Genomic DNA, 19896 nt, shown 5'->3' on the forward strand with positions numbered 1-19896 from the left:
GTGCTTCCTGCTCTGCCTTGTCCTCCTCTTGTCCTAGTGGCCATACACCTGGGAATTTCTATTGTAGCTGATGCCATTTTTCTATCTTTGAAATCATAAGTGACTGGCATTTAACTGGAGCATGCATATTTATTTTTAATTGTCTTCGTGATTTTTTTTTTTCCAGCTCTTCTTTATGCAACTATTTTTGGAAACGTCACCACAATTTTCCAGCAGATGTATGCCAACACCAACCGATACCATGAAATGCTGAACAATGTGAGAGATTTCCTAAAATTATATCAAGTCCCAAAAGGCCTTAGTGAAAGAGTTATGGATTATATTGTCTCAACCTGGTCCATGTCGAAAGGAATTGACACAGAGAAGGTATGAGTACATGAGGTAACAATTCAGATAGAGAGAGTTTGTATATATTGTATGCTTCCTTTGAGACAGAACTGTATAACGGCATGTAACTTACTAACAAATTCTTAACTGCATGCTACTCCCTTATTATGGTTGTGGTTGGACCAAAAATGGAATGTTGTCAAAAATGGTGATTGTGCCACTTTGGAAATTTGCCTTTTTTCATTATGGTAAATGTTTTCTGCTTTCTAGTCTTGCTTTGCCAAAATGCTAAACAATTTTAATGTACTTAATTATTGAAATCAACAGGAAATTCATCTTCAAATTATATCTGAGGACATAATTTAATGTCAAACCTACACTAATCAGTATTTTCTGAAAAATATTGGCATCTGTGAGTTGCAATGAAATGAGTTTGATTGGTTTGGACCTTCTGCTGATGTCCAGGACATCGACATTCCCATCAGCCTAATTGGTATAACATTTAATGGCAGTAGAGATTGATCTTGAGCTGAAATCTCTCAGCTAGAACTTAAGGCCTTTGGTTGCCAGGAAGATGCAGAAAATGTGGTAGTGTTGGCAGTTGTGCTGGGTGGAAGGTCCTATCTGACTTTTGCCCTCAGAAAGGAGTGGTTATTCAGGTGTCTTCAAAGGTCTGTTAAGGAAAAGGTTGTCTACACAGTGTCTCGTCCATTTTCGGGTTGGACCGAGTGAACTGTCCTCCAAGCTTCTCTCTCTAAGATGTGTGTAGTGAAGTCTACCTAGCTTTGGGCTGGATGTTTTAGAGAATTGAAATCAGATGGGAGGGTTTCCACCTGCAGTGCCTAGATCGAAAGTTTTAAGATTTAGAATTGCTGGAGACTGGTGATGCTCCTTCAACATCTGTAGAGCTGATACACATCAGCTGAAGTTAGGCTCTCAGGCTCCAATTTCCATGAAGATTTGCTGTCTGAGAAGTTAGAAAGCAATTTTCTGAGGGAGGGCAAGGTATTGTCATGGCAAATTAATGTCCTAAAATGTATAGTGTTTACAGAGCTTTGAAGTTCTTGCTTTGTCTAAATCTATTGTGTAGTATGGGATGATGATGCAGTTCGTTCAGACATGCAAAATTAAAGTTGCTACACTGACAAATTTAGTTTTACATCATGCTGGTGCAACAACAGTTATCATACTCATTTTCTGCAATGAAATTCAGTTTACCATACCAAATATAACAATATTAATTAATACAGATTTTGACTTTTTGGTTCAGTATGCCTCATTCCTTAATATGTTAATTTCTTATACACTAATACCCTAACTTCCAAATGCTGATTCATACAATGTTAAAAGTGACCTTTCCTATTGTAAACTACAATAAATGCATTTCAGTCTCACAATGTAAACTAAAAAACATGTGAAAATGGAACTTTCATTTGCATTTATTTCCTTGTAGTTAAGCCAGAATACTGTATTATTCTGCCACAGTTTCATTAGATTTTAATGGTGCTCTGCAGTTAATGAGGAAAACCTATGCTTTAATTACTGAAATTTCCTTCCATAGTTTCCACATGTCCGGTTTTATAGCTTATAAAAATGCAGTTAGAGCTATAATCTTCAGCTCGTGGTAAGCAGTGTTCTCTGGTCTGTAAGACAGTAATGGCTGCTTAGCTAGATAATTGATATGGCTGTAAAATCTGTGACTTAGGTTTTTAACAATTTTCCCTTGGTAAAGACTTGCCTAAACTTAGGCCTGGATCCAAAACCTATTTATAACAGTGGAAGGATTTCAGGAACCTCTGCATCTGGACATCAGTATTTGGATCTAATCGAACTTCCCAGAAAAGCCAGTGTTGCAGAAGAACAGAGACGAGATAAACGTAAGAACTTGAGCATCGGTTTGAATGTGTTGGTATTTTGTATCCCCTACAGCCTGCAAGTCTGCAAAAGCAACAGCACCAGCAGCCCTTAGTGCCCACACTGAGCATCCCTGAGTCTGTACGAGAGCTTAAGGCAGTTTGCTTTTGGCTTCAGGACCTTAACTGAAGATTGATGTAGTGAAGTGAAGATTGGTTTGGGGAAAAGGGTAGAAAGCTGTTTCATAACAAAACAGTTTTTCTACCTTTATTTCCGCTCTGGACAGTGTTGTGATATGCTTCACTGAGACAAATTAGAAAATGTAAATCCCAGCTGAGAGTTGAGGGGAACAGTGGTACAGTTCCAGAGGCTAGTCTTGTAGGGCGGAGCATTCCTCTTCCATTAGTTCCAGCTTTATCCCTTCAAGTCCATTTTAAGGCACTCCGTATTTAAATTGAATCCATCTGTGCTAACCCCAGAGCATCAAGTGGATGGGAGCACGCTGTAGAAACCTCCAAGGTACACAGGCTTAGATTTATTACTATAAACACAGTGAGGCTAGCAGGACTATGCTGCATCTGCAGCTGAGCTGCTAAATCCAGAGAGTGCTCCAGTGTATGTTGGAATAGGGGATTACTGGCCCAGGTGTTGACTAACTTCTCTTGCTTAGCTTAGCAGCCTGGACATGGCCTTAGGGGCTCCTTCCAGTCCGGATTTCAGAGCTCCAACAGTGAGATCCTAACCAGTCTGTAGTCCAGATATTCTTGGATCAAATGATTTCCCATTCCAGTTCTTTTTAAGAGTCTTTCAGTAAGCTCATTATCCTGCAAAGCACGTATGCTCAAAACATGTGGAAATTAGTGAAGAGTTTTTCTAAACTTTTCAGTTTCCGTCAGACAGTTTCCATCATCCACGGTTGTTTTTAAACCTAACGTACATTATTAACTAAAACTGTTCCAAATATATCTACACTGTCACATTGGAGTGTGTTTTGCAACATCACTTGCCACAGATTTACAATACATTTCATTCAGTCACTCAGCGTGTTGAAATGGCTTTGTTTTGAAATCTAAATTCAGAGGACAAGAAGATTAATGTATGTAAGAAGTGTTACAGTAGGTTCCTATGGTGATGAACCATCCTAGCAATTTGAGGTACTAAAAATAAGCATGTGTATGTGTTTCTTTGATAACTAAAGATTTTAACTTCATACACTTGAAATTGAAGTACAGCTTGATTGGAATCACTACCATTTAACATGTGTAGATGTGTTGTGTCAGAACTCGCATATCTACCTTTGAATGACACTTTTCTAAATAAGATCTTAGCTGAAACCAGTAAGGATGAGTCCATATCAGACAAGCAGCAAAGACAAAGTGGAAGTTAGCATGGAGAAAAATTACTGAAGATCTAGTCCTTGCTGCTTGTGGAAAATGTCTGTCTCAAACAGAACCTTGTTTTAAAGCCTCCATTGATTGTGTTTATATGTGGGAGAGGCCTTGATCTCCCACACTGAAGCAATGGTGCCTTAAGCACACAGATTAGACTTCACTGTTCTCCTCGGGGATAACTCATCTTCAAATCCCATCTTCAAACCACAGCACTTCAACCTGTCTCTGAGTGTTCACAAATAAGGAATTAACAATGACACTAAAAGCATTAGTGTATTTATTGTTATTACTTAAGGGGAAGCAAGTGGCCTATGATCTATAATCTTAAATCACTTGAACGTTAGAGCCCTGCTCTGACAGCTAGGATGATGTATGTAGTACATGCACATGGACTCTGTCTCCTGGAGTAACACTCCAGCTCAGACGAGATGGAATTTATTTTACGTTTAATACTGTATGTTTTGGGGTTATTCATCTAATAATGATCAAAAACATCAAAAAGCTAATAAACCCTTATATACTTAAACAGGATTTCTGACACAGCAGAATGTGTTCCATGGGGGTATTTTTTTGAGAGAGATATAAAACAGGCCAGTGCATTCTCTGCATATTGTTACTTCTAAGCAGCTGAAAAAAATCTGTAGAGTAGTAATCTATGAAACACACACTGAATTCAAACCTCTTAAGTTTTTATTGAAATCTACTAGGCAGCAAATGAAAAATTTATAGATATTAACTCTTCTATGAGAAATAGGTCATTATATGTGAAAGCAGAACAGCCATTAACATACACACAGATGTCTCAAGGTCTCATCTAATGATAACGTTCTGAAATGTCAGAGATTTTCTGTTCTTGACCTCCATGCTATTGTATGGCTTAGGATTTGCTCAGAAAGCAATTAAGTAAATGCCTATCATGTTTTAATAGTCAATTTGTTCAGAAAAGCCGTAGGTTGAAAGAAGAAAATGCTTCTATTTAGTCTGAACCTAAGCATTGCTGGCAATTCAAATGAATGCCAATTCCACATTGAAATGCTGAAAAGAAAATCATGGGAAAGTAGTATTAAAACTATTCATTGCTGGCCCACTAAGCTTTCATTTAGGAGAGATAGGTTTATGGTAAATAGACACAGTTTGTAACTTTATTAAACATTAGTCTACAGAAGTACAGCGCAGTTTAGTTATGTTTGTTCTCAGTAAGATTTTCAAGAGCTACAGTAAGAATTACCAATACCCAGAGAAAAATAGGGAAATCAGGCTGCCATTCCTACGGTGCCCCATCACACAGAGGTGTCTGTAATTGCTGGCTGGACTTTCTCCTGGATGACTGATGTAGAAGGCTTCCAAGCTTCATGGCTAAAGAGATCTACAAAATTAGGCGTGACAGCTATCCACAATCCCATGCTGAAGAGGGAAGGTAAAAACCATTTGGACAAGTATTTTTGTTTCGTTGTAGAGGCGAGGTTGTTGGTCGTTCCTTGCAGATCGGGACGAGGTGAACAAGAAGTCTCCCCTCACCTCAGAGAGCTGAGCTAGGACCAGGTACAGTTGCAATCCACGGTTCTTTGGAGAGCGGGCTGCAGGAGAGACGGTCAGGGTCTCACTGTCCTTCGCAGAGGTCCAAGCACGGGGCCTGTGCACCAGTGGGGCTTTCTGTTTCACCTTAATGAATGGTATGGATGATTCACCTCCAGTATGCACTGTGCAGAGCCAGGAAAGATTGTTCACAATCTTGGATGTGCTGAGTTTGGGTTGACACAGGTTAAACTATGAACCTCTCATACTTGAGTAAATGCCAGTTCTATAAATGATGGCTGTAGGGCAGCTCATGAACTCTTTGCCTGGGGGGTAGAATCGCCTGTTGTGGATGGGTTGAGTGTTTCCCTGAGCACTACCACCAAGGGGGTGTTGCTGACAGAGGAACTGTCATTTCCAGAGACCACACCTTGGGGAATGATCACATCTCAGGGACCTCCAGAGGTCCCTTCCAACCTCAGCATTCTTTGATTCTGTCTTCTTCAGATCTGTTTTCTTACAACTTTCCTCCTTGAAGCATATTTTTACAAAATGCTGCATGTTAAAAAATTAAGCCACTTCCAGCAGAAGCGTGAAATAAAAACTGTTGATCAATTCCATTCTTACAGGGGTGACCTTTGTGCCAAAAGTTGTCGATCTAAACAGTGTCGTAACTTGAGAGATTCTTTGATGTTAGCTATATCATTTCTGTTGTTTATTTTTCTTTCTGTCACCTAAAAAAGCTTAGCTGTAATGATGAAATTCCCTGTACTATGCTATCTTCTGCCTCATCAGAAAGTCATGATTGTGCTTCGGACAGACATTACTGCAAAACCAAACTCAATAAAACCTTTAACTGTACAGAAATTTAGACAAGTTGTGATCCATTACTGTTGCCCATCAGTGGATGTTCTTAGTGTTGTTCTTGCTACGTTTTTCTGTGTTAGACAACTCAAGATGCTCTGTACTGAAGAACCAGTTCAATCCTTAGAGCAAATTGTGATACTTCTTATCTTTCTGCAGTTTTCCAGGCCTTTAGCCAGATCCCGTTGTGTTTGACAATACTGAATTTAATGTACTGTAGAGATCTACAGATAATTTAATGTCTCTAAAGTGTGAGCCAAAATGTGGTTAGCTTTGGTATTATATACTACTAAAATTAACCATTGTGATCACTATTTTAGATCATGTATCATTCATAAGAAAACAATTCAAGCTCAGCTTACTAAACTTGATTTTTCAGATCTGAGCGTTTAAATCCACGTGACTTTGGAATTTATACAGTTAATTTAAAATGAAACACACTGTCGCTGCTTAGATTGAGTTCTTAGTGCCAAGATACTCAGTGATGTATTACAGATTATCCTAATGCATGCAGGGTTAATAACTGCTCAGTTCCACACATCACCTTTGAGCTACTTCCAAAATTATCGGCTTATTACAGGAAAATGCTCTGTGATTTGCCCATCAGCTGTTTTCTTCCCTTTGTCTCTTTGGCTCCAGACCAGTGCAAAATGTAACACTTTTAGCTTGGTCTGCAAAAGAATTCAACACTCAAATGAGCCAAAACCTTCTAAAAATCTGAATAATTTGGTCAGGTGCCTAGAAGGCAGTGTGTTTTTTGGAAAGATCTGACCTCATTTACTGCCAGATATGGCTGAAAGTCCAGAAAATAAAAAGACCGATCTGGATTACGGCAGGATAGAAGCCATAGGAGTTTATTTATTATTGAAGTTGACATCACTGAGTATCTCCAGTACTTCTGCAGTTATTCATTTAAAAAACAGTCCTTGTTATTCCTCTGCTAAGACTGTCTAAGCTCTTCATTTGAACGTTAATCAATACATCCACTAGTACAACCCTGAGAAAGTGAGAATTTCGTGTGCTGAAAGAGAATTACAAAGAGATACCATTTGTGATTCACTGGCTTCTGTCCTCTTTGTTAACAAGTCTTAACAGATTCTGTAATATTTGCTAAGCCGTCCCATAGTGTTTTCTAGCTGGCAAAGATTTTTTTTAAAGTACTTAAACCCTTCCTAAAAGCTATTATTTGGACACATTCTTAATCTGTACAGTTTTTGTTTCGATTCATTTGCTTTTCTTTGAGTTCTTTATGATCTCTGTTCCCTGTAGAGCCCTTTGAACTGTGCAAGGGGCTTATCTTAAACTGCGTGAGTATGTCAAGGAGATGGATGGGAGAGGAAAAAAATCAAATTGAACCTCCTTGGGAATTTTATTTCCCCCTTTGCAGATCTTAAGTGGAAAAGATAGCAAAGTATTTTATGCCAATTCCCTGTGAGTCTTCCAGAGCTTTTCCCAATCTCTAGCAGCAATCATGAACATTTCACTTACCACCAGCCTTTTGGATATGCCATAGGATGTTCTACTGACTGTGGCAGTGCTGAGTCTCTGCACTGAGCACATTTTGTCAAGCTGAGTTCCAGGGAGCAGTGAGTGCTTAGGGCAGAGTTCAGCAATTGCTTTATACTGACTTTGAGGAGTTTTAAATTCCTACAAAAAGAAGGTAGGTGATAAATGTTATTCTATGCTTTACTTTGTCTTCTCTCAGCTTTTAGTGGTTCAGATCTTTGTGGATACACGTGCACTGTTTCACATGCAGCATGGATCCTGGCTTCTTGTATTTAGAAATGCCACTTACACAATCAGATTTTCCTCTGGGGAGGTTTCAGTTTTCTCTTCCAATTTTGCATCGAAACTATCAGATTCTGTTTTTTTTTAATGATATTTGGATGACTGTGAAGTCTGTGGCTACAGATTTGTTATGGAGAAGCTTCTGTAGCAGCACACAAGTATCAGGTCCCTGGGGGCAGCTGCTCTAAGTCGTGTGCTCCAAAGCCATCAGTTGGTAAAGCATTACAGTCAGCAACCTTAATATCCTGACTTACTTATAAACTGCAGATTTCACTGAGAAAGGTCTTGAATCCTCTAAGGAAATTTCCTCTTCAAAAGCTTGTCTTGGTGGTTTCTAGATATACTGCTGAAATGGGGATTCAAAGAAATGTCCTGGCTGAACTTTCACTCTGCTAACAAAAGTGCTGAAGGCATTTCACTAAAAGCGAAATGATAGATTGAGCTTTACAGGTTATCTTCTTCCTTAAACTGAATTTCTTTTTACAAGCATTTAAGTGCATTTGTGCATTGTAAGTACAACCATAGGACCCACCTACAACTGCACTGCTGTTCCTTTCTATCTTTTTAGCTGCATGCTAACTTGAAAATGCTGAGGTCTCGTTTAAGAGCCTTTTACAAGAGGAATGTCTAATTCTTGTGTTACCATTAAAGGATCTTTTTCAGAAGTTCTCAAGTTGAGGTGCTCATTTTTATCATTTTCTGCTCTTACTGTGGAAACAGGAAAATTACTCCTACTCTGTGTCACCAACAAACCCTTTTTACAGTATGGCTAAAAGTGATATCAGAAAAACTGATGGTTTCTTTGAGACTCCTCCTGAATTCCTGATGTTGATATTTGTAAACACAAAAAGTGTTGCTGCAAAGTCAGCTTGGAGCTCATGAAGACTTGTCCTTGCAGAATACTAAACATATACCTTGATATTGAGATAATCTGTCTCTGCTCTTTTACTTCCTCCCCTATATGTGTCTGCAGTTGTCTTGGTCAAAGCCGCTTTACCAAATATTTCAGCATTAAGCATTTCTTTTAATTTTGTCATCTGTCTCATTCTCTAAGATGCTAGATCTCAGTACTAGTGGAGTAGCAGGCAATAAAACTGAAGTAAAGAATATTCATCCCTGGCTAACTCTTGGATCATTACTCATTTAGTGTAGTTCTTGTTGGTAAATGATATCTCCATGTATCTCCATACAGTAATATGTCATTAGGAGAATCATGTTATCAAGACATTAGCAAATTCCTGCATTATGCTAAGAGTGGCTTTTTGTGTGCAGTGGTATTTTTTCTGGCTTTTTATTTGACAAAGTGTGATGGTAGATATGTTTGTTTTGACTACAAAAAGAGCAATGCTTTGAGCTCTCACATTTAATAACCTGTATTTAACTCTGTATTTGTGAGGAAACAATATGCTTCTTTGCATCCAAGTTACTTTCATTTTGACCAGCTCAGTTCATTTACCCTTCAAAAGACGAACAATCTTAGAATGTACCTGAGTCTTACAGTAACATCTTCTGCAACAGTTTAATCAATTTCAGATGCATTTAAGGCATCGTTTAACTATTGTTCCTGCAGTTTGGAAGCTTAAAAGATAGAATTTGGAAATCAAAATCACGTGTATATGCACGTTTTTGTTAAGAACAGTGTTGGAGAATTCACAACTCATGGCCTTGTTAAGTCAAAAGCAGTTACATTAGTGGAAGCATTAGAGACATGAAAAGTTCCTAACAATGATTAGGCCCAACAGGAGATAAAAATGTTAAAAATCATCAATCATGATGCCAAAGAAAGCAGAATTTTTTCATGCAGCTATTATTGTGAAGAGGAAAGGTGGCGTGTTTCTATTTGAAAATAAAGACGAGCTTTCTGTTTGATTCAGAAGTATCCAAATGTATTTTTTGAACTAGAAAAATGAAGGTATCTTCATATTTCTATTCGTAAATGAGATAACTCAGGTGAGTGTAAATTTGTAAAGTTGACATTTGCTCCTCATAAAATTATGGAAAAAGTGATACAGAATATGTTCACTAGTGACTCAGACAAGATATTATTACTGATGCAAATGATGGTTTACGGAAAATATGTCTTGTCAAATGTGTTTATTATTAATTTTTATGATAAAACGGGCTTATGGTTTTTGAACCTTTTCTGTACAACACTTTGTTACAGAAAAATAGCATTAACCAAAATTAACCTAGTCTCTATCAAATCAAATACAAATTAATTACCTGCGATGTCTGGGAGGGTTGTTGTAAGTGAGACAAGGAAGTTTCCAAGGAGATACTGTGCATCACAGTGTCAGACACAAGAAGCATCATGAACTGTTGTTTATTCAAGTCGAGACTTAGAGTTGACACAATTGTATTTTATAAACAATAAGATGTGGAAGAGATTTCTGTTGATTGCAGGTCTTTAATCAGAGCAAAATGATGCAAACCACTGGCTGTTAGATGAAAGCCAAACAAAACACATTTCATAAACAGCATGTTTTAGAAGAGAGTTGTCCATTGGTACAACTAACCTATATAATTCAAAAGCATTAAATCAAGGCCTTCTAGACTATAATTTTACCAGATATTTTGGGATCAATATGAAAAGTATGAATGAGCTGACCCATAATGGAAGAAGTTAGTATGGTTGCATAACCCCTTGTAGACTGGGAAAGCGTACATCCATGTGCAAACTTGCTGTCATAGTACAGAGAATAAGAGGATGAACTCCTCTTTCACCCTTTTACATTCATTATGTATTTGACAGCAAAACACTTTGATCTATTGAGACAAGAAGGGATCTAGATCAAACTAGAAAATCATCATCATTGTTTTCCTATTCTATGCTTCTGGATCTTTTAATAATACTTTACAGTAACTTGTTTTATACCTCTTCTGCATTAAACAAAAATGAAAGTCATGACTTTACTTCTGAATTAATATGACCATTTGCCTCTAAGTCTATTCAGGGTTTCCAGAATCTCCCTCTGTTTGCTAACTTTCAATGTTAGTCAGCACACTGACCCAATGTGCCTCTCTCACCAACTGTCTGCAGAGCAAGCTGTCAGATAAATTCTGTACAATGAGGAGTTAGTAAGTGCTATTGATCTGCATTCTTCTTTACATGACTCTTACAGAGTGCTCTTCATCTTCTTCCTTTTCCCATTATTTAACCTAGCAAAACATTACAAGGTTGTGTATGTTTCTCTGTGCAGTTAGCTTCCATGCAGAGAGACATGCATTTCAGAACTGTAAGGATGCTGGTGTGTTTAGGAGGATGTGCAAATATTAAACATTTTACATGCCTAATAACGTCCACAGGTTTTCATTTTTTTCTTCAGGTGTATTTATTTTACTGTTTCAGTAGGGAAAGCTATTGAAGGTAAGGACTTAATTAAAGGCCTTATTTAATTGATCTGCAGTAAATACATCTTCACCTTTGCTGGGCAGTTTTCATTTGCCTTTACTTTACATTTCATAAGGTTTCCTAGTACTTTCTTTTTGCTCTAATCTCACACTCTTTGGGTTTTCTAGTCTGTAAGCCCTCCAGGGCAGGTTACTTACCGTATGTCTGTACAGTGCTGAAACAAAACCCTAGGTGTGTTTGGATACGTGTTGGTAAGTGGTCACCTACATCAACACTTTTGAAGATTAGGTTTCCAGATGTGACTAAATCTGTTGGTTTGGATTGTGACTGGTCTGCCTTTGCATATGCTTCTTCTGAGTGTCCATCCTGTGCTCCTGCAGGGGCTGAGCATAGCAGTGGGTGGATGGTCTAGGCACCAAGTGTGGAGGGGCAGAGACAAAGCAGTGTCACCTGCAATTACGGAAAACAAGTGTGAAAGGGTAACAGAATAGCACCACCCTTTCGCCTGTATTTCTTGAAGCAATAAATGGGTAGAAAATTAATGCTACCTCATTTCATGATAAAATTCCCACCAGAAGTTTAAGATCCGCCCAGACGAAACTACCAATTCACTTATTTCATAAAGCGCACGCTGCCCGCACTGCCACGTTCCCAGCTGATTATTTTTTGTCTTTCTTTCGTTCAGGTTCTCTCGATTTGCCCAAAGGACATGAGAGCAGATATTTGTGTGCACCTAAACCGGAAAGTTTTTAATGAGCATCCTGCCTTCCGGCTGGCCAGCGATGGCTGCCTGCGAGCCCTGGCCGTGGAGTTTCAGACGATCCATTGTGCCCCGGGGGACCTCATCTATCACGCTGGGGAGAGTGTTGATGCTCTTTGCTTTGTGGTCTCAGGATCCCTAGAAGTCATCCAGGACGACGAGGTGGTGGCTATTTTAGGTACTGTGATCTCTACTGACATGGTGGTGCTTGGGATGCATTTGAGTTCTGTGTAGGTTTGAATATTTGCTACTCTTGCTTTACATCAGCTGAGACTACAGGAGGCTAGTGGTTGTCGTAAGATAAGGATTTAGTTCTCAAGAGATATTTCTCTAGGAGCAAACCTTTCATTTTTTATTCCATAGAGAATGCTTGTTTTGCCTAGTATGGTTCGCTGGTCACAGTTAACAGTGTCCCTAAGCAGAAGAGAATGGCATCTTTTAAACAGTCTGCTAGAGGAAATGCACAGTGTTTTATATCTGTCTCTCAGGAGGATTTCCACATTAACCTTTGCACTGGGCTTTCCATTTGTCTGTATTCTAGCCAAGAATAATACCTTCAAACAGTATCTTCAAGGAAGCAAAACTTGTTTTTAGTGAAGAAATAGTATGTCTTTGTGAAGAGATAGAGGTGCACCATATATTCCAGCTTGATTCATGAGAATTCTGAGTATTGGGGGAGCTCTATGTTAATCCCCTCACCATTAACTCTGGAGTCAGTGTCTGGTCTGGTTTGCCAGCAGTAGGTGGGAAATTGCCAAATGCAGACCCCCCACTAACTTGTATGAGATTGGGAATTTTGTAGCAAAAGGTGGAACTGAGTGGCCAGCACCAGTGCTGAGACAGGACTTGTCCTCAGAGACATAACAGTATGGATGAAGAATGAATGGCTCTCCTTGGAAAGGGTCTGTCTTGGCTATTCATAATAGATCTGCTTACTGTGGAACTCATCTCTGTTGAGCATTAGCTATTTGGCTACTCTTAAACTGGAGATGTGGCTCTCTGAAGGGAAACGCAAGTGCTGGTCCTGAGCTATGAGACCACTCATGTCCTCATGTCACTGAACTTCTGCGCTGCTTCTTTCATGTAAGGGCAGACCCAGAGTGTCTCTTCTGTGCCTCGTGGGGATGATTGCTGGGAAATGAGGGTCATGATGGCATTGGAGAGTTGAGCCAGCATGTGGAAAGTGGGCAGATATGAAGGACAGCACTGGTTGTGTATGGAGAATACGTGCTCAGGGTATGCAGATACACTTAATGCAGCTTTTTGTACTCTAGAATATACTGAGGTTTTTAACAGGAGAGATTTAATGTAAGAATGAATCTATTTCCATATTGAGATGTGAAGTCATGGTGAAAGCTCCTAAGTCTGTAATTTCCTTAGCAAGATACTCCTTGTACTTCAGCTCGCTGGGCCATCTCACTTTTATTATTAATTTCAGTGATGAAAGGATCTCTTTTGTTTGCTTACAGCTATTTAAAAAAGAAAAGCTTTCAGAGTAAGTGGCAGTATTTAACCAAACAAAATGGTTTTCAGGCTACTAGAGTGAAACAAACAATAAAGATATAATTTACTGAACTATAAGACATCAGTAAGTGGATTACATGCAAAACTTTATTGCTTTACTAATGAATATTGTGTTTGTATAAGAGTGAGAACTTTTTGTTTCCTACATGTATGTACCATAAAACCAGTACCCCTCTTATTCTCCATTTGGCTAGGGAGCCCTTTAACCATATCTTGTTAAAGTGAATTACCTTTAATTACCAAAAGTGACTTTGATTCTGTCATGGCTGCTGGCAGGCGATCTGTGGACTCAGAGTTATGTTCACTGTGTACTGTGGGGACTGGTAGAATGCGTATTTGTGACTTAGAGTGAGATAAACTGCTTATTTTAATTGTAGGCACACTAAGAAGTTTTCTTTTAGATTATTTAACAGAACAGTGTACTGAGTAACTATGAGATGTCCTAAAAATTCACTTGTGGAAGGAAATCTCTTTCAGATGTAGTTGTGGAGACATTTACAGTGACGTCAGTTGCCCTTGAAATAACAACTGTGTTATCATGCAGCAGAGAAGAAAGTTTGTTTTAATCTCTTCTTCCCCAAGAATGAAAGCACAAGGGAAGTGATACTGCTTGAGGTGAACACCAGGTTTAAAAACCTCTTCCAAACATGAAAACTCGCATAGATTACTTCGAATACTCCAAGTAGATATCTTCACACCGGTGTTCCTAGGAAAAATTGGCTTAGGGAGTTGTACTGCCAGTCTGTCCATCCTCCTCATCCAGCAGTAACTTGTATTGAAAATGGGTAAGCATCCTTCAGAACCCTGTCCTTATTATGTTCTACTGTGGGAGCAGGAGAATAGCAGGACACTTAGCTCCTTAGTAGAACAATCCGTTTCCTAAGCTTGATAAGGAACTGGTATTGTGCAGATACTATTTTAATAGTGTTTTTCATCCAGGTGTTGTAGTGTTATTTGCATTGCAGAGAAAAGGCGTTGGTGGTTTCTTTTTGCCATGCTCGCCTGTAGAGGGAAGTTTTGATGTCTTCTTAGAACAATCAATCAAGAAAGTGCATCAACATGGATTAAGAGCATGCATCATCTGTCCCTCACATTCATTCATGCTTCTTTCCAAAGGCCGGGGCTTTGTCCTCCCTTGGAACCCAGCATAAATTGCTCCTCAACACTGCTGCTTTTCCTTTCTTCATCTTCCTTGACTGCAACTCCCTCCCTTGCAGCCATAGAAAGCTAGTGCAGACAGCCTCCCTCCTTGCTAAAATGGTGTCCTCAGGAGCTTGCATCCCACGCAAGTGCTATTCATGAGTTCTAAAAGATAGAGAAAATGTGCAGTAGCAGTTTTCCTGGCTCCAAGGCCCCAGCCTTGGTACACCTTGTGCTTGAATACTGGTGAAACACAGTGACTGACCAGTCAACTTTACATCATTATATTTTCATTCTCCCCTGATTCCGTTTTGTTCTCATTTGTGTGTAATTAAATGCCCAGCTACTGCAGTAATCGCCATTACAGAAATTGGTAGAGTAAGAAAATGAACCCAATTGAGCCCAGAGATCTGCAGTTTATAGGACTCTAATGAAGATACCCAGGTGCCCAATTAGGTGTCTCCTCATTAGGTGTTTCCATCATTAGGAGTCTTCATTTCCTGGGGACAGCCGCCTGCCTTTCACAAGCACTGACCGCTGCCCTGGCAGAATGAGCACTGTGCTCAGAGCTGGAGTTAAGGGGAGCTGCTTTGCTGGGGAAAACCAGGTCCAGTCATTTTAACATACCTCGTATGCATTTGGCAGGATAACGGAGAAGTAGAAACAGTCTTGCCTCTAATTAACCAAACTTTCCTAGTGAGAGAGGTGACCCTGAGAAGGCGCATCTGTAATTGTCCTCCACCTCTAGCAGGAGTAAACAGCCAATCTGCCACTGCTCTGTGCGTGGGGGGATGTTCCCAGCGGAAATATCTCAGGGAAGACCAGGGCTGTGAAGTCCTCTAATGGAACGAGGCATCTGCTGGCAGAGGGCACTGAGCAGCTCACCCTGCCACAATTAACCTGAATTTGCTCGTGGTGAGGAGTTTTGTCTGAGGGACAATGCCAGCCCAGTGCCTGCAAGCTGCTTTGCAGCTCCCACTATTAGCACAGGATGTGAACTGTGCAGTAACTTAAAGCGGGCAGATTGATCAGCAAGGCTTAGAGGAGTCCTTCTGCCAACGAAAAAATAATGACTCACCATGTTCGAGTGTTGATTGTAGGAACTGATTAAAACTATTGCTCAAACTGTGTAGTGATAGGAATATATTGAGCAGTGAATTCCTGGCTGGGGGCAGCTGCTGAACAGATTCAATTTTGATAGCCGAGCCAGGATGAATATAAATTTAATAGCTTGTATTTCAGCCACACTTAGGATCCCGATCCCATATGCATTCAGTTGAGTTGTTCTTTGCCTTCATGTGTTGCATGTTAATTCTCAGCATATTCTGCATACAGTGAAAGTGTTGTTTACTGGATTTATTCTTCTTAGACAACTCAGGCTCCATCGCTCTATTCCGCACACATTAGTAATTCAGAATTTGGGATCCATCCATCAACACTTTGAATTTCCATGGTGTTACTCAGCTGGGTGTGTGCTTCATGCAGGACAAGACTGACCACGTGTGATGGATTGTATAGTGTGAAAAACTGTCAGTCCAATTCCATCTCATAGCGTTAGTACCTGATTCTGTGATTTTAATTACTATAGTTGCAGCCTGAGTCACCTCTCATTTGGAAAGAAGGTAGAAAATTTGTCCTTACCTAAAATCAGCTTAACATTATGTAATTTTTGTTTTTTTTAAGTGAAGTAAAATAAATCAAGCTGGTTTTGAGACTTTCCCCAGCTTTGTAACGTGCACCTGGTAGCAATCTACAGAACAGCAGCTCTGTAGATTGCTACCAGGTGCACATTATTACCTATGTCCTATTGCATCTGTAGGATAACTCCATTTTGTTGCAGTGAGTTAACGCTCTAAATTAACTAGTACGCAAACGATTCAGAAACGAAAGCTTTTCAGCCAGCAGGACTGCAATAATTAAGGTGATGTAGGCTGTTTTTCAAGTGCTGAATCTGAAAATATTTTGTACTGTGCTCAAAGGAGGATTGATCTGAGACGCAATGTGATGTGCAGCTTTGCACTGTGCAGCTCTTCTTCAACATATTTCCTGAAATGAGTCCTATCTTACAGGTCTGGGTTAACATGCATAGTACTTTGTAAGATTTATTCCTACTGTTACTTGTTCAAAGGTGTTATTAGCTCTTACTGACAGAGTTAAAGGGAGTGTTCAATTTTTCACATCATTTCGTAAGTTTAAAATATTTCTGTCTCTGTCTGCACCATAGTTAACTATAATACGAAGCATCAATCTTAATTTAGTGCCAGCTGGTGTGCTGTAGATGCAATCTGCAGCCTCCAGTGTCAGAAAGATTCCTTCCACTGAATTGAGATGTTTTTGAATTAGACCTGCATGCTTCACTGCCAAACCCAGGAGCTCAAAAGTCTTGGTAGCAAGAAAAAAAATCATTTTGCAATCATATGATATATTTCTTTTAAATCAGATTAACAGTCTGAGGCAATGTGATTTGCCTTATGAGCATTGAAGATGGTGGGTATGGTCGTGCTTTCAAGTTATTTCTTCAGTCAGGAAGGATGGATATTTGTTTAAGTATCAAATCAAAACTGAGATTTCCCATCATGAAGAGCTGGGGCTTCTTAAAAAAAAACAAAGAGGAGATTTGTGCTGAAAGTATGAGAGATGGGGACCATTAACCCATCACTAACAGGGTAATATTGACCTTTCCCTTTTCTAGCAGTTTCTGACTGCTGGTCGAAGGGTACATTAATTTTGTGTATTTAGGTGCAGATGGGGAAGCTTGCACTGTGTTTAATAATGTAAAGTGCTTTTGCCAGCATGGACCTGAATCTTGGGCGCAGTCTCTTAATAATGTTTCTTTGCTGGCTATTTTGACAATCTTTCAAGTGCTCAAAGTGCTCTTTTCTTCATTCATTCTGCCCTTTCACATGTTGATATATGGGGTCCCATCAAGCTGGATGTCTGACTGGTGTGAACTGGTTTTCAATAAAGTCCTGGCTCCTCAGGGTACCCTAGGAAAGGCTGAAATTTTGGCCAGAACCTCCTCAAAGGCAAAGAGCCCTGTCTCACAGTCTGGTAGTCACCCCTGCACATTATGGACTGTACTCACAGGAAGCAATGACATCCCAGCTGGCAGGAGACAGCTGGTGAGCTTGCACCAGTCCTTATCCCATTTCCTCATAGCTGCATCAACCAATGTCTCGTGGCAAGGAGCTGCTTACCTCTCACCCAAAGATTGCAGAGCTGTGGGCTGCTGCAAGTAACTGCAAATTCCTTCCTTCCTCATCAGCTGTCTTCATCAGCTTGAAATACGTCTGTCTGTCTGACAGTCAGAGGTCTCACTGCAGATGTATGGTCACAGACAGGTGTATGTGTATGAATATACGTTCCACCAGCATTGCAATTATGGCTGCAGGGACTTGATATTTGTTTCCTGACCTCCATTTCTGTGCATCTGCCATCATTTCATGCCTATTGGTACCTGAGCAAATTAGTTGAATGTTTTCTATGTATAATGCAGTTTTACTGATTCTGCAACAAAATTGGTCTGTATTGCCTCTGCTGTTGATAAGTAACAGACGATTTAAGCGTATCCTGATGGAAAGCCTACATTATTCATCATGTCTGGCTTTTGCTAGTGTGACTGATGGGTCTTGGGAGATGTTTTAAAAGAGGGAGTAGTATGGCTGGCCTATTAGCTAGGAGTGCACGCATATATTTTCCAAATTTGCTCCTGTCCACAAGAGCTATCGCCTTAAGGAGAAACCTTTGCCCCTTTTATTTGTTTTTCCTCTCAGTGCAGTTTTCCATCAGGAATTTATTCTCACTGCCCATCCAGGCTTTCTCCCAAAAGCTCTATCAAGTTATCGTTTCTACTGATATATTTTTTAGCTTGATTTCTGTCTGAAGAAAATAAATTTTGCCATCTCATAGGTGCATAGGAGTTCTGAGAGGATGTTTAACGAGAGTCTTTCCTCTCTGTGATTTCAAGGACTTTTTCATTCCCTTCTCCAGCTCCTGGGGAGTTTCATATAACCTTACCTGAGATGTCCAACCATGAGCTACAGTCTCACAAGCTGGAAACTCAGTCCGTGGAGCAAGGTGGTGGTGAACATCAGTCCCCTGCTTCTGTGTGGCAGAGTTATCCATAATATAAAATGATAATATATAGAAATATAATTATTATATAGTTACATATTGTTTAATTCTCTCTATATATGTAGGGATTCGTGTGTATATTTAATGTATGGACATATACATAGGTTGCTCCACAAGTAATGCCTTCTATTTATTTCCATGGAAACTAGAAGATATTGAAAGAGCATAGTGAATCAAGAGCTATTTGATAGAGAAAATTCTCAGCTACAATAAATTATTTTTCAACACAGTCACCACCATTAGCTATGCATTTTAACCAGTGATGAACAAGACATGCAGTGCTTGTAGCAACCTGCAGCAGTGGAGGTGAGTAGCTGTGGTTTAAAACCTACCAGGTACATTTTTAATTATAATTCTAAGAAAGAAGAAAAATCCCCTTAGTTACACTGTGTAAAATAAAACTTGAATGAATAATTACTGCTCTCCACTCAGTGAGCTACAGTTAACAGGGATGAAGGACAGTGCATTAATCTCTGTATTTATGAGGAAGCGTGCATTGTTTTGGAGAATCTGCTTGGGTGTTTTCATGCAGCACTGCTCTTTACATGTTCACAAAGAGCAAATGAGACTTGGAAGGGTGTGGGGAAAAAATAAAATTCAAAAAGTCATAATTGCTTCCAAGATTCTGTACTTTCTGAAGTACACTTTCTTAAGGGTAGCATTTGGGCCTCTTATAGTCACCTCCTGCAAAACAGTGAGCGCTGGCAGCAGACAAATACCATCTTTACCTTTCAAGTTGTCTCTTCACTTCCCCATTTAAGTGCACTGACTGCTGACCCATGAAGGAGTGCAGAGATTCAGTTTATCTTCTCAGCCTCATTCAGAGGAACGCAGTGTCGTTCCTGCCTCACTGAACTGCAGAAGATGAGGAGATCTCGGTTTTATGAATGGTGATTTTATCTGTCTGTGATTTGGGAATGTTCTGTCGCACAGTTTCTGAGTCAGCATCCACTGCTTTCAGCTTGAATTATTTATATATTACCTTAAATATAGGAAAAGAAAAAGAAGTATTTTGCTCACATTTCAGCAGGAAAATCGTACCAGTCCCCATTACTGAATTCTGTTTAACTGCAGTCTGCAGTTGCTGCAACCAAGGCTCAGTTCTGTCCTGTGTCCACCTCAGAGAGCAAATCCATTAAGCAATTTTGTGCACTTCCAAAATGGTCTATTTTCTATAAATTATGTAACTGTACTGAGTATGTCTGTGAAGCAGGTTTTAAATTGTGAGTAGAGAGAAGGGCAATTAA

The 19896-nt window shown here is 39.6% G+C and overlaps 1 protein-coding gene across 1 annotated transcript in view; it reads left to right on the top strand.

Annotated features, from left to right (window-relative positions):
• Nucleotides 1–19896, top strand: part of KCNH5 (potassium voltage-gated channel subfamily H member 5) — a 141760-nt gene that overhangs the window by 95083 nt on the left and 26781 nt on the right. The window contains exons 8-9 of the mRNA XM_010712032.2: nt 167–366; nt 11777–12029. Coding sequence (XP_010710334.1) covers nt 167–366; nt 11777–12029 — 453 coding nt within the window. The remainder of the gene's footprint in view (nt 1–166; nt 367–11776; nt 12030–19896) is intronic.

The sequence above is a fragment of the Meleagris gallopavo genome, chromosome 5, assembly GCF_000146605.3.
Source record: "Meleagris gallopavo isolate NT-WF06-2002-E0010 breed Aviagen turkey brand Nicholas breeding stock chromosome 5, Turkey_5.1, whole genome shotgun sequence".
NCBI classification, from domain to species: Eukaryota; Metazoa; Chordata; class Aves; order Galliformes; family Phasianidae; genus Meleagris; species Meleagris gallopavo.